This window comes from Kwoniella botswanensis, chromosome 1 (genome assembly GCF_036426115.1).
Source record: "Kwoniella botswanensis chromosome 1, complete sequence".
Taxonomy (NCBI): Eukaryota; Fungi; Basidiomycota; class Tremellomycetes; order Tremellales; family Cryptococcaceae; genus Kwoniella; species Kwoniella botswanensis.
In genome coordinates this window covers 11416100-11435131 of record NC_088599.1, presented here as the reverse complement: position 1 = coordinate 11435131, position 19032 = coordinate 11416100, and the positions used below count along the sequence as shown (strand labels likewise).

The window sequence follows — 19032 nt, the reverse complement described above, 5'->3', positions numbered from 1 at the left end:
GCTAGAAAACAAAGGATGTGCGAAGGGCGTTCATCAGTTACACGTTTGAGAGGAAGGTCAATATTGTATTATACACTGGTGCCACTTTCATTGACGCGTCAGCTTCAATGTACTATACTGTATCTGTGAAGTATCAATACGCCTGGATCCTATGCATGTCAATACATGCGATATAGCTATACCTAGATCAACGTCTCAGGTCCTTTCTCCCCTGATCCACCCCTCGATACATTCCCATCAGCATTTCTCAGATTGCCAAATCTCCCCTGCGGTAGAGGTTCGTCCTCTTCATCATCAGCATCAGCTACCGAAGGAGGTCTATAATTCGAAGTAGTGGGTGACCCAGGTGCAGGTGCAGGTGCAGGTGCAGGTGGCGAGAATTGAGCATTTTCTTGAGCCTTTCGTCTAGCTTCTTCCGCGGCAGCCTCGGCTCGTCGGGGATCAGTGAATTGTACTGGTGGTCGGGTGGCTAGGGTTCCGGTAGGATTGGAGTTAGAAGGTGATGTAGGCGGGTAGAATGGTCCTTGACCATTTTGCGGGACAGGTGCAGGTGGTCGTTGTATTCCTGGAGAAGAGGGAGATAAGAATGGTGATGGTCTAGCACCATACGGCGATTGAGGGGGTGCTGTAGGTGTAGTAGGTCTAGGTGATCTAAATGGATTACCACTTTGACCGTTATTAGGTGTATCGTCACCTAGGAGTTGATTAGGGAAATTTGGTTCATATCCTAATCTCATACCTTTAGGTAATCTACCTTCTTGAGCCATACTAGCCTGACTCTCATCAACCACATAAACATTATCCAACACTTTAAATACCATTCCTCTAATTGTATCTCTAATTTGTGATTTTCTCATTCCCTCTTTGAGGTATTGGTTCGCTAGAGTAGCGAAAAACCTATCTAAGTCTGATTGGATATTCTCCATTAGTCGTATATCCGAAATGGCAATGAACAATTTCAACCTTATTGGTTGTCTATTCAAATGTCTTGTAGGTTTCTTCTCATTCTCCAATTCTCTGGTCAAACCAAATCTCGGATCCAAGATCAATTCAATTGTAGATCCATCTTGTCCAAGGGGTATATAAGATAGTATCAATAATTCCAATGCTGGAAATCCATTTATTCTCAGAAATTGTCTTTCAGATTGTATTCGATGAAAAGGTATATAACTACCAAGATCCAAAGAACGTATAAAGTCGTACATTGTTCTAGGTAAGAAAGTATCGTCAACCTCCATTTCATGTTGTAATCGATCTCCTGCAATTTGATACGCCAACCAGAAATTCTCAGGTGTTAAAGTATTATTCCGAGGGGTCAAGCTATTTTTATCCCATTGGAATTGGCGTATATCTTGGAAAATCACTTCTCCAGGTGCGAGTTGACTCATCATTTTCTTTGTTGAATCTAATCCTGCATATTTCATGAGATCTTGTAATCTCGAATTACCTTCTACATCGTTCTGAGAGGGGATAACAATGACTTTCGGATTTCGTCGTATCAACGTACGTTGAGCGACGGATTGATCAGGTGTAGGATCAGACGATTTGTTGACTCCTTTGGTAATCCACCCGGGACGGAAAATCAACCGACGTCTTTTGAAAGCGCTGCCATCCATGAAATCGTTCGAGGTATTGTTGAACTGTCGTACCATTTCTGAATGAAAATGTCGGAAAGCCATACATGATTGTTGGAATCTCTGAGCCCATTTGGACGGATCTTCCAATTCGCAAGGTAAGAAAATCGTCACGTCAAGTCGGTAATGAGTACCATTTTCTTTCATAGCTTGCGCCCTTAAAGTCAAACCAGATAGATCCCAGCCCACAAATAACCTTTGAGCTTTGTTCAGTTCACCGATATATTCCAGCCAACCTAGGATGAAAGATACTCTGGCAATGTTGGAATCGGTGGTCATCGGTGTAGTCTTGTTATCGATGATCATTCTGGATGCATACGCTTTGGCTCTGAAAGTATCTAGATACCATCCCAAAACGAATTTATATGGGAATTCGGGTGAATCCTGATCAACTTCTAGACTCGCAACGAAATTCTTGAACTTCCTACTTTTATCAAATTTGGCCTTCTTCTTTACCCTTTGCTCCATCTTTGCCTGGATCGCCGCTATTTCCTTCCTCCCTATGAACCGACTTAGTTCTTCCATGACTGTCATAGCGACTGTAGGTAAACTCCCAAGATCGTCATCCCATGAATCTTGTAATGCGACGTCCCATAATCTTGCATCGGATGGTTTCGCTTGTGAAGTCTTCTCAACTTGATGCATCATCTGCAGGATAATTTCTGGTATTTGCAATTTTTTATCCGTAACTACACCTTTCTGTTCATTTTCCGCTTGTTGTCGAATGATTTGCTCAGATGACCACCTGGAAGGGAAGGGCAATTTCTTACCCGCTTTATCCTCCTTCTTAGTTGCATTTTGAAAAATTCCTTTGTCGGTGTCGTCTGTCAAGCCCATGAAATCTCCCCATTTCCTGAAATGTTTAGTCACCGGTGATTTCAGATTGTTCTCCTCATCTACCCATCTGATTCTATTCCCATTCTGAGTATTTGGCGTGGGTGATAGACTGTCATCCGGTAGTCTTTGTCTAAAAGCTGATCTGGAGGGTGTAGCCGTTCGGTGGTCCGGAGCAGCTGAAATAGGTGGTTCGGAAGGTGGTTTGTCCCATTCTTTGGATTTCTTGTTCTTTTTCTTGTCCTTCTTCTTCTTTTTCCCATCGTCTGAAGATCGATCACCGCCCGTTTCACCGGGAGGACCGCTAATCAATCTACCACCTTTGCCCTTCCGTCTATCCCTCTCCTCTCTTTTCCGCCTTTTTTCTCGGTCTTTACCATCCTCATCGCTCAAATCCCCTGATCCTCTCCGACTGCGAGAAGTATGTCTACCACTTTCCAGATCCTCCCCAGCGGATGATTTTGAACCTTTCGTCTTCTTCTTTCCACCATTACCATTGAAAAATACATAAGCCGCTAAGAGCAAGAATAGGACAATCACTATTGATTGAATGGATTTGGGGGACGAGCGATACGTGCGTATTGTAGCCATTGCGTTAGGGATGTTGATCTGATACTGATCAATAGTGAGGGTGGGTAAATTCGTGTCCGATATCGTGTCAGCTCATGCATTGGATTGACCATCTTCCGCGACATTTTGTACAAGTGAGTCGGGATATATTTTGACATGGACGCTGAGACGAGAGATGCCCTAATCAAAGGATATCAAATCGTCCATCCGAGGTCCATAGTGAAGATGCGCGGTAGTTGGAGACCGGCTGAAAGGATGTCCAGGGAGTGTCGAAATGAAAGGATGATGAAAACTTGTGCGAAGAGTGTAGCGGGAGATCGATTAATCACTTCCATATCCAGCTAACAGGCCTCCTCCTAATCCAGATCTGTCCTCATTTGAAGTGGTCTGACCTTCTTTATCTTTCAGTTTGGGTGATATATTATCTAACATATTCCCTTTTATCTTCCCTTTTCCTTTCATACTATCAAAAATACGTGGTGAATTCAACTTGACAGGTGTACTGCTCGTCGAAGAGCCTGAGAAAGATGCGTTAGAGAATGGATCATATTTCTTGCCCGTATTTCTTCTTAACATATCCACCAAACTTGGACTATCCGATGATCTAGCTTTGCCTTGTCCTCTTGATGTAGGTATGGCTGAAGGTGAGCTGGTTTGACTGGATTCTCCTCTATTCTCTTTGATGATCTCCCATATTCTTTTCTCTTTTTCCTTATCTTCATCCTGGTCTTGATCCTGTAAATGTATCATATCATCATTCAAACCATATTTCTCTTTGATACCTTCATCTTTCACCTGTTTCTCCAACAATATTTTCTTCTCTTCTCTAAACTTCCTACGTAATGCTGAAGATACGAGATACGGATCAGAGTTGATACGATCCGATGATTTTGTTAATTCGGTTAATCTTGATGTACCCCTCTTTGCCCATTTTTGCTGATCGATGGTTTTCTCTACACCTGCAAAGGGATCTGCTGGTGGTTCTGATGCAGAAGGTGCTTCGGTATCTGTACGGATATCTCAGCATCCGTGTTTGGTTGATCATTTAGAATACGGGTTACTCACCATGAACTGCAAAACCTCCATTTTCGACCGGATCCCAATCTTCATCCTTCTTCCTTGCTCCTTCATGTACGACATAGGCGGCGTTCTGAATTGGATGGGGTACATCAGCACACCAATCACTCCCTTCATAGCCCCTGACGTCTATATGGCTACCATGACTCACCTTTGGGTCCGTCCTGATTTCAAACCAACCATCACACAAATGACATTTACATCTGAACCCAAATATCGGCGTGGAAAAGTAATTTCCTACTTTCTGTTTTCTCGCATTGTATCGAACTCCAGCTCCAATATGGGCATTACATGTTCCGCACCATATATTGAATGGTAGTTCGAATCTGTCGTATGACAGAACAGTCAGTTCACTGCTTCTTTTGAATGAATGGGTCACTCCATACCCACCTGACTACCAATATACCTTTATCGATATCTTTAGCTCTAACTCCCAAAGCATGTTTCTTGCCTTGATGTTTGTTTAATGTCGATGTTTTCCTGGGATCATAATCCGGTGGGATATATCTAAGTTATGTATTGAATAAAGTCAGCGTTAACTGTCTATCTGAATAACGAGAGGCGACATTGGATAAATCAGAACCTACCGATTTAGTCCTTGCATCCTAACTCAGCTCTGTTCGACCAAAGCCTAGCCGAGCTATTAGCTTAGCTTAGCCCGACACTTATGTATGCTGGAGAGGATGATTGTGATCTAAGTGATATTGATGGAAGAAGGATGAAAAGGAGACGAAACAAATTGTGGACTTGACTTGGATGTTGCTTGTTTTAGCCTTTCGACGTTTGGGTGGCAATTTACCCAGTGGCACTCACTGTACACTGTAAACACCAAGTCTCAAGTGGAACGTCATATATATACATATAAATATACTCATCCTCAAGACCACACGTGTATGCTTGCGACCAGTCAGCGGTATGCAAGTACTGTACATCTTGGTGCTCAAGATTCGTTCATGATACTTCGCTATCTGTCATAAACTGCACTGGGCTCATAAGACCGACCCATTGGGATGGACAGAATCGCAGAACATGTCCAGCTCAAGGAAATGTCTGTCAGAAGAGGCTTCGTTTCATTGCTTATCCGCAGAATACATGCGCGATTGGGATCTTGCACACTTGTCAGATGTCAGAGATGCCGTAGAGCGATAAATTGTCACCAACAATCTTTTCACCGCCCTCTCGTACGCCAAGTGTCTCGAGGTGAACAAAGGACCATCCAGAACTACACCGATTCAATTGATCGTCAGATGCGCTTCATCGGAAAAGTCGTGCCGAGACCCACACCCAATAGAGCGGTTAGAATTGAAAAGCTGGAGCAAGTCTCGATCGCAAGAGATGCGTCTAGGGTTATGGAGCTGCTAAATGAATTCCATGACACTTTGCTGGTAGTCACCTCGATAGATCGGCTCACTCGTGGGCTTGAGAGTTGGTCCGAACTGCTCGAGTGATGTGAACGTACAACATCATCATTGTCACGTTACTCGCCCCTCCTGCTATGATTCAGCAATTACCGGTCATGAATACCTGCTCTTACAAAATCTGCGACAACACGCGGGAAATTTTTCCCGTGTCGGTCATCACCAATTTGAGTGACCGGTTGCATAGATGTTGATGAAACAGAATGATCCATCTCCACCTTGAGTGGATCATTGAGGATTGGGTGGGTTGAGGAGGTCGGAGGGAAGGAGGGAAAGAGAGATGGTGGGAGAGGGGAAGGGCAAGGCAAAGGCGAGCGGAATTGACGGTGGATGAGGAGCAGGGAGGGACGACAGACCACCGGGCGGCGGGACGTTGGACCGACCGCGAGTGAAGCTACGTTCATACGGTGGGGAAGGGAGATGGTGGCAGCACCCACATCTATGCAATCAGATATGAGATAGGAACTCGTCGCTGTGGCTGAACTGTATAAACATGTACTGCGAGAATGATCGTCTTACGATATTGTCGATCAGCCTCATTTAATATTCAGACGTTGTTTGGTGCACACGACGCACAGCAGCTACTGTACGTGGACACAGCGCGCGAAAGCTTGTTTCGTTTTTTCATGTTATGAAAATGAATCAATAAATTAAAAAAGCCCCTATCATTTAATCTACTTTACATGTTTACGTGAAGCGATGATACATGAGTAAGACACGTTTCCCCGGTGTTGTAGAGTGCGTAGTATACGGAGATGCTCTTTGGTGCAATTTGTACCTTATCTTTTCCTTTTGGTCGATCCTGGGTACAGTACCTGATTGAGAACTGATGTCGTGAGAAAAGAGAAGAGAAGATACGCTGCTCGTGCTTTAAGCGAGACCTCGGTCTTACTGTACCTCCTTATCAACGCTGAAGGAATCAAAGAATTCGGGCCTTCTTCTTCCTGATCAAACTGATTAATCGTTAATCTACCAGATCACAGTGTGATGTGGCGTCCTTCAGCCATGGAAGCTTCCTTATTTTCTTCTTCAATGGTTCACAGTGAAGTACGAGTCGCACTCGACGGATTGGCTGAGGTGATGACGCAAGATACTTATTTTCGCCCGAAAATGGTTTTATCGTTTTCTCCCAGGTCAGGTCAGGTCAGGTCAGGACCTATACTCGTCACGGTGTGCCTGAATATATAGTGCATTGAATCAGATTTAGTGTACCGAATTGACTTGTCCGCTTCTCTCCTTCTTCCCCTTCTCAACAGTGAGTCATCTTATACTCCCGTCCCGATAAGACCTGTTTATAGCTTAGGATGAGGGAGAGGGCGAGCAGTTTACAGGAATCCTACTATAACCACGTTTTACCGTGGGATCTTCCACAGGGTCTTTCCCCTAATACTGTCACTGTTGTTCGGACAAGAGAGTAAAGTCACACCTGAAGGCGATGATAAAAGTGAAAAGACCCCCCTTAAGGTTCTGTCTTTTCTCCGGGTATGTCTGATGACTTGTCAATCTCATTCCATCTCATTTGTGGGTTACTCGCTCGTGTGTCACTGAGACGAGATCCCAAACATCTCCCTCTACCTACTTGTGTCAGCAGAATCGTACATCCGTACAGAATGATGTATGCATGAGTGGATCGAATGTTCATGTTTGACGTGTTCTGTTGTGTGTTGGGACAGATGTGAATGGTCGCAGAGGAGAAGGGATTTACAGTTGACCCCGCATTAAGCCGAGTATCACGACCTGAACGACCGGAAATAAAAGTGACGACGATCGATCGAGAGAATCCCAAAAGTAACAAAGTAACTCATCAAAGTTAAAATATTTTAATACCGTTATCCTACCGTTATAACCGCTGCTGCTTTGCTGTACCATCGTTTTTTTTCTCATGCTTCACCAGCTCGACCTGAGTTGTACTTGCACTTGCATTTACCCAGCACTTTCCCATAACAGTCAAAAAAAATCTGTGGGAATCAGATCAGATCCAACGTACCAACCAACGTACCGCACTACTCTTCACCCTTCACCATAGTTCACGGACTTGCGACTAATCAGTTATTCAACACATACATAAACATAAATCGATTCCCAATAACACCAGTTCTAAATCAATTCAGTTCGGCTTAACACCATTAGGTTACTGCCATTTGACAACACAAGAAGAAAAGTGTACATACGTCCACTCGGGTCAAAATCAATCTCAGACACAAATCACAGAGCCCGCAAATAGCCAACAATAAAACAAACCAAATAAACTCTGGTCTATAGAACGGAGAATCTAAATAAACGATCATCAACCAGAACAGGACCAGCTCGTCATAGCTGTGTTTTTTTTTCACCTCGTAACTTGGTCTGATCTTTATTCAGCATCTGAATTCAACACATTGCTATCAGTCGAACTAGACTAACGGCAAGAATACTATTCGCGTATTCACATCAACTACTCAAGAGGCGAATCTAGACTTGTATCATTAGAAGGTAGCTCCCAGATATCACTTAGTACCGCCGTCCTCTTCAACGCCGTGATTACTGTGAAGTATAGGCTGCATCGGATCGGAAAGGATTCAACTTGATCAATTATCAACGTACATATATCCCCATCGTAATATTGTCAAGTCTGGCCAGCTTAGATGAGCTACAGTATCTCAGATGGGTACAATATTAGATGATAGAGGTAGGAAGCTGTTGAGTCATCTATCGAAACAGTGAGTGTTTCGGTGCTTCATCATCAAACACTCTACGACATACGCATGAATCAAGTAACACATCCCTGAACATTGAGAAATCGGTTTGCTTACCACATCGATTGGAACATGCATAGAACGTTCACTCTCACTGTAAGACAACAACCCGAAAGAGCTAGACTATGTTCCTACAAGGAAGAGAACGAGACTAGTGAGTTTAATCCTTCTTTACCCGTCCCTCGGTCTCCGTATGCGTGTCTTTATTGATCTTGTTGTTATGCAGTCGATAGAAGGCCGGTGGATCCGCCTCCCGTAGTAGAACTGTCATCGAATCAGATACCTCTTGAGTAAGTCTAGGTACAATCGTTTAACAGGACCAATATATACTAATCAATATCTCTGTTGTCACCCATTAGTCATCTACTTGAATCCACATCATTCTTCATCCGAGCCACCATAGTCGCCGCTACACCCGTCAAAGTCCCATTCCCAGATCATGGTCTCCCATCGATACTAGAACCATACTATCAAGCGATCAAAACGCCCACTGGTGCAGATGCGACCACCGGAGAAGTGATACAAACACCTGAGAAATTGAGATTGTTGGATGGTAAACCAGGAGCGATATGTATCTTTGCAAAGTTATCGGTCAGAGTACCGGGAATCTTCAGGTTGATGTTCACCCTGTACGATACGACAGAGTAAGTTACATATCCTATTCACTATCAGGTCCAGTATCGCTGACCAAGCTACCCTTCACACCTTTTCTCATCTGAATAGGACCGGCGTGGTAGAATTGTCGCGCACCGTATCCGAGCCATTTGAAGTTTTCTCACCCAAGTTGTTCAAGGGGATGCACGAGTCTACACCTCTTACTAGACATCTGGCGGCTCAAGGTGTCAAAGTGAAATTGAGGACGGATACCAGTGTAGGAAGACAGTGAGTTCAATCTGTTCACTCCTAATCGTGGTTTGTCTAACCGTTTGCTTGTTTATAGATCTACCAGTAGGAAACGTACACCTGCCAATAACAACACAAGCAGTAGCATGTCGATAGACAGAACCCTTTCAGCATCAACTACAACTACCAAACCCAGTATATCACAGTCATCATCCCCATCTTCCATCCGTCGTTCTCCACTTAGTAGATCAAGAAGTATCTCCCAGCAGCATTCACCCAGGACCAGCGCTCTAACATCGACGAGATCGTTGGTATGGAGGCAACCCATGGACTTCTACGGTTATTCAAACCATTCGGATGATCAACAGCCTCAGACTGCTGTTCCTGGACCTGGACCTTCGACATTGAGGAAAAGGAGATTCGTAGATGATGGGCTGATACCGTCTCTGAAGGAGATCTCGTCCAAATATGATTTTACGCGTGAGTATATGTACCTTCTGATCACGACCATGCTCTTGACCTTTCATTCATCATATAATTTTCTTGAGCCGGGATGGCTAATTGGCTGTTATCGTCTACAGCCACACCCCCAGCTACCGATCTAGCAGCGTTCTCCTTATCTCGGACGACGACTCATGAATCCCCAACTTATCGACCATCTTCGAGACCATCTTCACCTCCGAATATCTTCAATCCATCACCTTCACCTTTTTCTATTTCAACATCATCTCATCGATCCTCTGACGCGTCGATGTATAATCCGAACAACCCCGCTTCATCCACATCTTCCGTCACATCCAATTATAACTCCCCGTTATCGATGAACGGCAGATCAGCTCAATCATCCGTATCTTCAATCGCACCTTCACCATTTCCCCGTCTGAATATTGGTCCAGGAGATGATGGAATTCCGATTCTACCTCTACCAAGCATGTTTCAAGCTCCCAGCCGGTCTCCCGCACCGTTCATCCCGCCTAGTGTTAATCAGATACTAGATCGTGATGGAGATGGAAGACATCGATCATCCTCTTCTCCCATCACACCCATCACAGCTACTGCACAGACACCTAGCTTTAATGGTAATATGTCTGGCATATCACCGCGTGCTCTTGCCTCAACGCCCTATGGTCAGCCGTTAGACCAAGATGGAGGTGGAGATGGGCGGTCACCCTATCAGAGGACCATACAGCGGCCATTGAATTTACCGCCTATAAGACCGGCGGAGAGGGATGATATGTATGTGGATAGACGGTGATTGGGCTAGAAGGCGGAACTGGTAGAATCTCTCTTGGAAGATCAGATTGAAGGTTCTCCTCGTCTTTTCCTCTCAACGCATATCAAACCTATGGGAGTGGTGTTACAAGTGGATATTCGCCAAAAGCATTTCCTATCGGATCAGTGGTTCACCTCAGATCTCCATTACCATAATCAACTTTTCTTCCACTTTCACAAAATCCATCTTCATTCCTACTCAATCAACAAATCGTTGCTTTTCGATCATATTCTGTATTAAAGTATATCACGCCTTTTCCTCTGGAGATAGAAGGGGTAAGGGAGAAGGAAATCAGATTCGATCTACAGTACTCAGTTGTCATAATTTAGGAAATAAATCAACATATGAAGCAGGATCATGCATAAAAGGATAAAATACAAATTCCAACCAGTCAAAATAGAACCATCCAAGATAAGGATATCAGATTGAATCGAGTATTATTCTGTGTCAATGTGTCAGTCTATATAATTTGCATTGTATAACAAAAGGAGGTCACATTCCCATTGATCTCAAAAACGGATTATGCATTGTGTTTATGAAATATACGATCATATGAAACATGGATGACAGTTTTATTGCCAGTACTGTTCGATGCGTATCACCATCTAGTGTATGTATGTTATGGTATTGTGAATGTGCGGAATCATTATATACTGTAGATGATCATCCTATCACTTTTTCCCAACGATAGCCTCTTTGTTCACTTCGTACACCTCTTTACTTAAGATCATCCAATATCCTTTCCAGCCCATCAACCCTATTGATTCAGGTTCTTCCAATTTCGAGTCTGATCCTTCAACTTGTTTAGACGTTGATTTGACGAATCCCACTTTCTTCAGTGCATCTATAATTTCCTTAGAACAGAAATATCCTAGCTCGATAATCACTTTGTTCCGGTTTGAAACACTGAACGATTGATCTAAAGCCTCGATAAGGAGATCAAGAGGGATGGAGGATTGGCGATAAGGTGAATCCACCGCCAGGTGTCGTATTTGGACTATACCTTTATCTGAAGTAGTATTAATAGAAGTACCTGTGGATTTCCTTTTCCTGAGATTAAGATTGTTTGACTTTTCCTTGTTTTCCTTGTTTTCGAGTAATTGTTTATCCTCGTTGATTTGACCCTCTTCATCACCTAACACGCTAACGAGTTTCTTCCCTGGGTGTTGGCTATCTACTAAGATGGTCCCTACGATTTGATCATTGTGAACAAATACCCATCCCTTACTCTTCCCTTCCGAACAGTACCCATCGAATTTGACTAGATCTGACTGTCCCATCGTTCGTCTCAGCAAACCAATAAAATGCGGTCTTTGTATATACTCTACCAGGCCTAAGATGGGTAAGGACGCGAGGCATGGGCCGATCAAAGCAGTAAACCACGAAATGATATTCTCATCAGGCATGAATGACATAAGACGATTGAGGAAGTATCCCAAGGTGAGGATCGATAATGCGCATAAAGGGTTGAGAATAACTATACAGATGATGATATTGTTAATATGAGGGGTCATACAATACTATATCTCAAAGAAAGAGAGAGGCTCACTCTTGTTGTTGGCTTTGGGTAGACCTTCCATTATTCCAAGACCTATTAGAGTCTTTACTACTCGCTCGTCCTCTGGGTGAATAGGGCGAACATAGTCGTTTTGAGGCTGGTCCAGGAGTGGTGGGGTAAGGGGCTGCTCCGTGTAAGTGGACATGATAGATTTACTGTCAGTCTGCAGCTAGTCGTGCGATCTACGATTGATTGTACGTTTGAACAAGTCTACTTTCATATGTACCCACAGGTCTGACATTCCAAATTAGACCAGAATCTTAGATAGAATTCATGCACGTGCGTTAACCGTCAAACCGTCGATCATCACAGCCAAAGGCACGACGACGGCCCGCCCCGTGTCCCGCGGAGATACATGTATACTCCGCACAGGATATGAACAACCTCTTGACGCGTGGGAGGGAGGAATAAGAAAATGTTGCAAAGATCAACGCGTCGAATCGAAATGTTGGAAACTCATCGTGTATCTACAACTTACAGCAAGCAATACCTATACCAGTCAATACCTATAGCTTGAGATTGAGAGAACCCGGTCACCATGCCCATCCCTATTCGAGATGATCCGTGAGTATCGGGGTGTAACCTTCGAGGCTTCTCTGTTCAGGCGCCGTTAACGCTCATCGCTGATGAATTTCTCTTCAGGATGGTCGATTACGAGTATGTACAGTCCTCTCCTTCGAAGCACAACAGATACTAAAGCATTTCATCATGATCTAGCCCATCATCACCCCAGGTGATGAACGCTTTTTACAGACGATTGTTCCCTTACCGGCCTTTCTTCTTATGGTTAAACCAGGATCAAGGTGAGTTGATCATTCTTCGTCAAGTTCTTGGATGACGCTACTGATCTAGGTATCTGTTCATATTGTGCTAGTTCCATCAAAGCTCTTCACCCACCGAGAGTTTGCCTTCACTCTAGCAGGAGACGTGTACATCCGATACAACTCTTTCCACACTTCTGACGAGTTCAAAAAGGAATTGATACGTTTGAATCCTTCAAGATTCGAAATTGGACCTCAATACTCGGCTAGGGTGAGTCATTATGATCACACTTCCACCCGAGGAGATCAAGCTGACATGTGAGGACTGGAAATTGAATCCTTGCTCGTAGCCAAGAGATAGAAAAACCCTCGCTGCAGGAGCATTACAACCTCAAAGAAGAGAGCTGGTCTTCGATATTGATATGACGGATTACGATGAGATACGAACGTGCTGTACAGACAAGAAAATATGTAAGAGGTGTTGGGGTTATATAGCTGCTGCTGTGAAAGTCTTGGATCATGCTTTAAGGGGTAAGTAGTGAAAATAACATCTCATCGAGTATTTCCTGATTCGCGGGATCGGATTATTATGTCAGATCGATGGGAATATGTACTGATTTTATGGATTGCGGCGCAGAAACATTCGGATTCAAACATCTCTTATGGGTGTATTCCGGTCGACGAGGTATACATTGTTGGATATCCGACCCAGCAGCTTTAGACCTCAATGATGATCAACGTAAATCCTTGGTTACATTTTTGGAAGTGATTAAAGGTGGTAAAGAACAGGCTAAGAAAGTTAATGTGAGAGGTAGTAAGGACGATGCGGATTTACATCCTGTTTTGAAGTGAGTCAAACATAACCTAATCTTCATAGATCCAACTACCAACGACGATGTCAAGAACATTGGGAGGTGACTGACTGATGTCTTGTGTTTCTAGCGAGGCACTGGAGAACCTGAAGATGGAATTTGTAAAACTGGTTTTGCATGATCAGGATTGTTTTGCCACGGAAAGAGGATGGGAAGCTTTGTTGGCTATTTTACCCCAAGATCGAGGTGAGACCCATTCACTTATTCCTGTACACGCTTGTTCTGGTGACTGATCACATATACGATTATACGACAGAGGTTATCGGTAATCTGAGAAGAGAATGGCAGAGCGATCCCACGAGATCCAGTGTAGATAAATGGGGGGATCTCCAACAAGCAGTAGGAGGATTGAAGAAAACTAATCAACTGCTATTTGTGAGTGCTTCAACATCGTTCCGTGGACTTCTGTCAAAAGTGCTTATTATGGTCGTAATCATGTTCACAGAGAAAATACGAAAAGGCAATGCAAGATGTGATCCTCCAATATACATACCCCCGAATCGACGCGGAAGTATCCAAACATCGAAATCACTTGTTGAAAGCTCCTTTCTGTGTTCATCCCGGTACGGGTAGAGTCTGTGTACCTGTTAATCCGGACTTGGTAGATGACTTTGATCCCGATACTGTCCCTACCGTTGGTGAACTGTTGAGTGAGCTGGATAGAGCGGCGGCAGTAGAGAATGGCGAAGCGGGCAGTCAACGACGGATAGAGGGTGAGTAGGGTCTTCAGTGGAAGAAGGATCAGGGCTGACGATGAGTGTTCATTGTGATGTAGAATACGAACAAACCTCTTTGAAACCTTATGTAGAGATGTTTGAGAAGCATGTAGCGGCGGTATTGAGAGATAGTAGAGGTGTTAAGCGAGGTGAGTGTGGTTTGTAGCTCAGACTAGCGTGGAGACTGATTTGCTTATCTTTAGCTGCCAAACAAGAAACTATGGATTTCTAACCTACAGCCATTCTCTCTTGGGGCTATACTATGCTATCCTGTACTAAGCGTATCTTTTCTGCGTTGCTGTGTCTGTCCTATTGTTGTATACATGCATGAATTTCTTCGACTTTAAAGACGTGAACTGTTGAACTCTGCTGGTTCCATCGGAAATCACACGAGTAGTCGAACGAATTGACCGAATTGACAGAAATCGCTTTCACCATCTCCTCAAAAACACTAAGACTACTCGTTATTTCATCTCAGACCGTACCAGAGATTTCTGTGTATAACCTGATTCCAATGATCCAATGACCATACTCCCAAAACTCCGAGGTCGCACTACTCTAGATATCGGAACGTCATTTGAGAAACATGCGTTAAAGTACTTGAATAATCAACTATATATGGATCTCAGGAGAGTGGGGGGTGCTGGTGATGGAGGGATAGATCTGCGGGGTTGGTGGTGGTTGCCTAGATCGCCGAGGATCTCCGGTGATATGACTGAGGCCGAGAATGAGAGCGTCAGAAGGGTAAGGGTGATAGTTCAATGTAAAGCCGAAAAGAAAGGTCTGGGACCTAGGAATGTCAGGGAGTTGGAGGGTGTGATGGGTAATTTGAGGTATCGTAAGTACTTCAACCATTCTCTTCAACATGTTTCGATCATCTTTCAAAATACTTATGATACTGACGATGCTGAGTCAAAATGCTGTTCATGTTTCATAGACAGTAATCCATCCTCCACATCCACTTTATCGCTTTCATCCTCATCCCAAACCTCTGATAATTCCCTCAATCCCGATGAGGAAGATATAGCAATCTTGATTTCGCAGAGTGGATTCACCAAATCTACCATGCTATACAGTACTTCATCGAATATACCTTTGATGTTGGTTCACTTACCGGGTGGACAACCAGCAGCACAATCTGATCACAAATTAGAAGCAGAGGGACCTTTAGATGATGGGAGTCAGAAAATAGAAGTAAGAAGTTTATGGTGGAATAAAGCTTTATCGGAAGGTGTGCTAGGTAATGAGATCGAGTTGAGGAGGACTATAGGACCAAAAGGTGTAGGAGTGGGATTATGGATGGGTGGGAGGAAGATAGGGAGATGTGGACCAAAGGGAGCGTGGTCAGAGTGATGGCTGATTTTTTACGATACGACACGACATGACACTACGCATCATGAGAAGCGAAAGAGTCTAAATCGGGCAAACAATATATGCATGATTGAAGGAGGAGAAGATCATTTGTGCAACATTGATATATACCTTGCATTTCCCTATTATACATATACGACATTATGTCTTTAACGATTACACATATATACATACAAAGCATGAAATAACGTTATGACACATTGAACACCTTTATTTCCCTCTACATTCTTCTGCTGGATTGTGGATCTGTCCAAGTGATCCCGGTCCTTAATCTAGTACGCCTCCTCACTCATCAGCAACCAACCCGCCAAAATACGCTGTAATAGCTTTCAACTTCTCTCCCACCCACTCCTCCTCCACTTCCACCCATTCCCTATTCCTTCCTCTCCCATCTGGATCTTCCCCCTGGATCGTTCTGGCAAGTGTCGAAAGTTCCTTCAAGTCTGTATTCCTGGGTAGATAATATGCTATATTCGGTGTAAGCGTCGTACATAGCTCGAACAGCTCGTCTCCTGGTATAGGTAAGATTGATGAGAGTGGATAAGTGGAAGAAGGGGTGTTGAGATAATCGATTCCGCCTAGAACAGAAGCGACATCAGGTTATTAGCCTAATTTGGGAGGAAGATGTCGGATGGGTAAAACGTAAACTCACCCCATGGAGGAGATAAGAAAATCACATCGACAGTTTCTTCCCTTCCATTACTATTCGCTACGAACGACTTGGCGAACGTGACAAAATCCCCGTGAATAAATTCTATCCGATCGGCTACACCATGATGCAGAGCATTATGTCTTGCTAATTTCAGTCGAGTCAGGTCATTGTCTATAGCGATAACTGCAATGTGATCGAAGGATATCAGTCCAAACTTCCAGACATGCTTTGTGGTGCTTTCTAAATGATATGACGGTGAAAAGTGATTTACTCACCCCTTTCACAGGTTTTAGCAAATTCAATCGAATTCCCACCCACCCCGCAAAACGCATCGACAATCAAATCGCATTTACATCGATTCGCAATATGAGCAGCGATAGGTTGAGGGGTAATGGAAAACCATCCTGTCCTGTCGAGAAGTAGAGGAAGATGATCGTATAATGGGAAATATAGTCGTCTTTGTGCGTAATCTGAATATAAGGAAATTGACTGAGTTAACCAATGATCCGATCCAGCCCTCCATCATTTGAGGAGAATACTGGAACTCACATTTCATCAGATCTTGAGGAACTTCCGTATAGTTCGTATATCTCTTTACTAGTCCCGTACAGTCCCATTCATGTCCTACAAAGGGGTTCAAAGGATTTCGTACAGGTTGTTTACCTTTCTTCCTTTTCTTGTGCGTCTGTTGACCAAAACCTACGAATTCGGTGGGATCGTATTTGGGGATATGAGCTACGTGTCTTCGGGATTTTACGATGGTTGATGGGCCTGGTTCAGCTGTGTCGAGTATTTGGTTGACTACGGTTCTCGTTAATGGTTCTACTGAACTTGGTGTTTGGGCTACTACCGTTGATTCGTTGCTGTGGTTGTCTATGTTATGATTGTCTGGATATCTAATGGGTGATTCGTCCCCATCTACTTCACCATCACTATCGCTATCTGAATGAGGTTGAGTACTAAGCATTCCATTACCGTTCATGCTTATATCCATTATATTCCCAGCTTTCACTTGAACTTCCTCTGACTTGCTAGCGAAGTTGTCGAAAGATTGTGATCGAAGTGATTGTTTGAGATCCAAGGGGAGGGAAGCGAACAGGGAACGTGACGGTCCCTGACGGCGAGGCATTGTGAGGACTACCTTCCAGCTTGCAATGGATGAGCTGTCGGTACGGGGGAATACGGAGTTGATCTTGGATGGAAGAAGGTCGAGGTGAGAACCAAGTCATACTTGCAATTGAACTTTGGTCTTCCTCCCTGGACTGAACATTTCGAAATGTTTACCGTTTGTTCCGTCGGAAGCAAGTCGATGTTTAATTCGGTTGCTCACTTTACTGTCGCTTGTTCCTGAATCGCAAATATTTCAACAGAGTCGCTTATAGCTTCAGTCACAATATTTTTGGATTGATCTTGCAACGTTGCTTTCTACTATCCATACACGGGATACAGTATCGACAGACCACCATCATCATGGCCACCCTACTCAAGACATCCACAGAGATCCAACAGGGTAAAAACAAGAAATCCAAAGATAATGCAACTGCTGGACCTAGCGAGGGGTACAAACCCAGAAAAGACAAGACCTTGATGTTATGTTCAAGAGGTGTCACACAACGTATGCGACATCTAATGAGGGATTTGGAAGTACTGTTACCCCATACTAAGAAGGGTGAGTCAGACCTTGTCCCCATTGAGTGTTCTTCAATGATTATACTGATTTGTGTTTATCTACGTCGTAGACTCAAAACTCGATACCAAATCGTCTTTACACCTAATCAATGAGCTCGCGGACCTTCACTCATGTTCCAATACCCTCTATTTCGAAGCTAGGCGACACGAAGATTTGTACTTATGGATCTCGAGGACACCTAATGGACCATCGATCAAGTGTCATGTACAGAATATACATACGATGGACGAGTTGAAGATGACCGGAAATTGTTTGAAAGGGTCAAGGGGTTTGGTGACTTTTGATGGTGCTTGGGATGGTGATGAGAGTACCAAGTTGATGAAGGAGGTTTTAACTCATGTAAGTGTGGTGTCATGCTCCCATGAAAAGTTGTCATACTAATTTGATGTATTACGATATATTTGTAGACCTTCAGTGTACCTAAAACCTCAAGGAGATTAAAACCTTTTATCGATCATATCTTACTTTTCTCTTTGTTGGATAACAAAATCTGGTTTAGGAATTATCAAGTGAGTGATACACTTCACACATATATCCTTTCCGACTCTGCTTTCCCACAAATGGGAAAATACTAATTAACGGGAATAACCGCCAGATAATTGAGAAAGACCCTCTCACTCCATCCGGTCCACCCATCCCATCTCTCGTCGAGATCGGTCCACGATTTGTCTTGACCCCCATCCGTATTTTCGAAGGGTCGTTCGGTGGACCCACGCTATACTCCAACCCGGAGTTTGTTTCTCCCGCAGCGACCAGGGCGAGCATCAAGAGAGAGGCGGGACAGAAATACCGAGTCAGGAAGGAAGGTGAGACTGATAGGGAGGAGAGGAAGAAGAGGTTGAGAGAGGAGTTACCTGAAGACACATTGAGTAGAAAGAAGGTCTTCGCGTAGGGAGGATAAAGGGAATTTTCAGCTGGTGTTCACTCCACTGTACAGATATGCATTCTTTTATCTTCTAAAGATTGTGGTGTTTGTGATGCAGATAAACGTTTGACAAGTATTCATGACATATCGTGTAAGACGTCAA

The 19032-nt window shown here is 43.8% G+C and overlaps 8 protein-coding genes across 8 annotated transcripts; 4 read left to right on the top strand and 4 right to left on the bottom strand.

The window, feature by feature from the left end:
- Positions 1-182: 182 nt before the first annotated feature.
- On the bottom strand, positions 183-3059 carry L199_004305 (uncharacterized protein; the record flags this gene model as incomplete). Its single annotated transcript, XM_064890033.1, has 1 exon — positions 183-3059. One exon carries the CDS (start codon positions 3057-3059, stop codon positions 183-185), a length of 2877 nt encoding a protein of 958 aa, XP_064746105.1.
- Positions 3060-3359: 300 nt separating this feature from the next.
- Positions 3360-4719, bottom strand: L199_004304 (uncharacterized protein; the record flags this gene model as incomplete). Its single annotated transcript, XM_064890032.1, has 5 exons — positions 3360-4045; positions 4104-4188; positions 4267-4441; positions 4506-4622; positions 4703-4719. 5 exons carry the CDS (start codon positions 4717-4719, stop codon positions 3360-3362), a joined length of 1080 nt encoding a protein of 359 aa, XP_064746104.1.
- Positions 4720-8340: 3621 nt separating this feature from the next.
- Positions 8341-10366, top strand: L199_004303 (uncharacterized protein; the record flags this gene model as incomplete). The annotated part of the gene is made up of 6 exons (XM_064890031.1): positions 8341-8422; positions 8495-8558; positions 8628-8912; positions 8992-9150; positions 9209-9591; positions 9693-10366. 6 exons carry the CDS (start codon positions 8341-8343, stop codon positions 10364-10366), a joined length of 1647 nt encoding a protein of 548 aa, XP_064746103.1.
- A 689-nt stretch (positions 10367-11055) lies between these two features.
- L199_004302 (uncharacterized protein) lies at positions 11056-12087 on the bottom strand (the record flags this gene model as incomplete). Its single annotated transcript, XM_064890030.1, has 2 exons — positions 11056-11861; positions 11934-12087. 2 exons carry the CDS (start codon positions 12085-12087, stop codon positions 11056-11058), a joined length of 960 nt encoding a protein of 319 aa, XP_064746102.1.
- Positions 12088-12480: 393 nt separating this feature from the next.
- L199_004301 (uncharacterized protein) lies at positions 12481-14523 on the top strand (the record flags this gene model as incomplete). Its single annotated transcript, XM_064890029.1, has 10 exons — positions 12481-12506; positions 12660-12745; positions 12817-12974; positions 13054-13234; positions 13341-13551; positions 13646-13761; positions 13832-13950; positions 14021-14288; positions 14351-14440; positions 14495-14523. The coding sequence occupies 10 exons, from the start codon at positions 12481-12483 to the stop codon at positions 14521-14523; spliced, it is 1284 nt and encodes a 427-aa protein (XP_064746101.1).
- A 290-nt stretch (positions 14524-14813) lies between these two features.
- L199_004300 (uncharacterized protein) lies at positions 14814-15644 on the top strand (the record flags this gene model as incomplete). The annotated part of the gene is made up of 2 exons (XM_064890028.1): positions 14814-15129; positions 15229-15644. 2 exons carry the CDS (start codon positions 14814-14816, stop codon positions 15642-15644), a joined length of 732 nt encoding a protein of 243 aa, XP_064746100.1.
- Positions 15645-15947: 303 nt separating this feature from the next.
- On the bottom strand, positions 15948-17443 carry L199_004299 (uncharacterized protein; the record flags this gene model as incomplete). The annotated part of the gene is made up of 4 exons (XM_064890027.1): positions 15948-16240; positions 16315-16497; positions 16590-16784; positions 16864-17443. The coding sequence occupies 4 exons, from the start codon at positions 17441-17443 to the stop codon at positions 15948-15950; spliced, it is 1251 nt and encodes a 416-aa protein (XP_064746099.1).
- Positions 17444-17784: 341 nt separating this feature from the next.
- On the top strand, positions 17785-18896 carry L199_004298 (uncharacterized protein; the record flags this gene model as incomplete). Its single annotated transcript, XM_064890026.1, has 4 exons — positions 17785-17983; positions 18054-18343; positions 18412-18513; positions 18600-18896. 4 exons carry the CDS (start codon positions 17785-17787, stop codon positions 18894-18896), a joined length of 888 nt encoding a protein of 295 aa, XP_064746098.1.
- Positions 18897-19032: the final 136 nt, after the last annotated feature.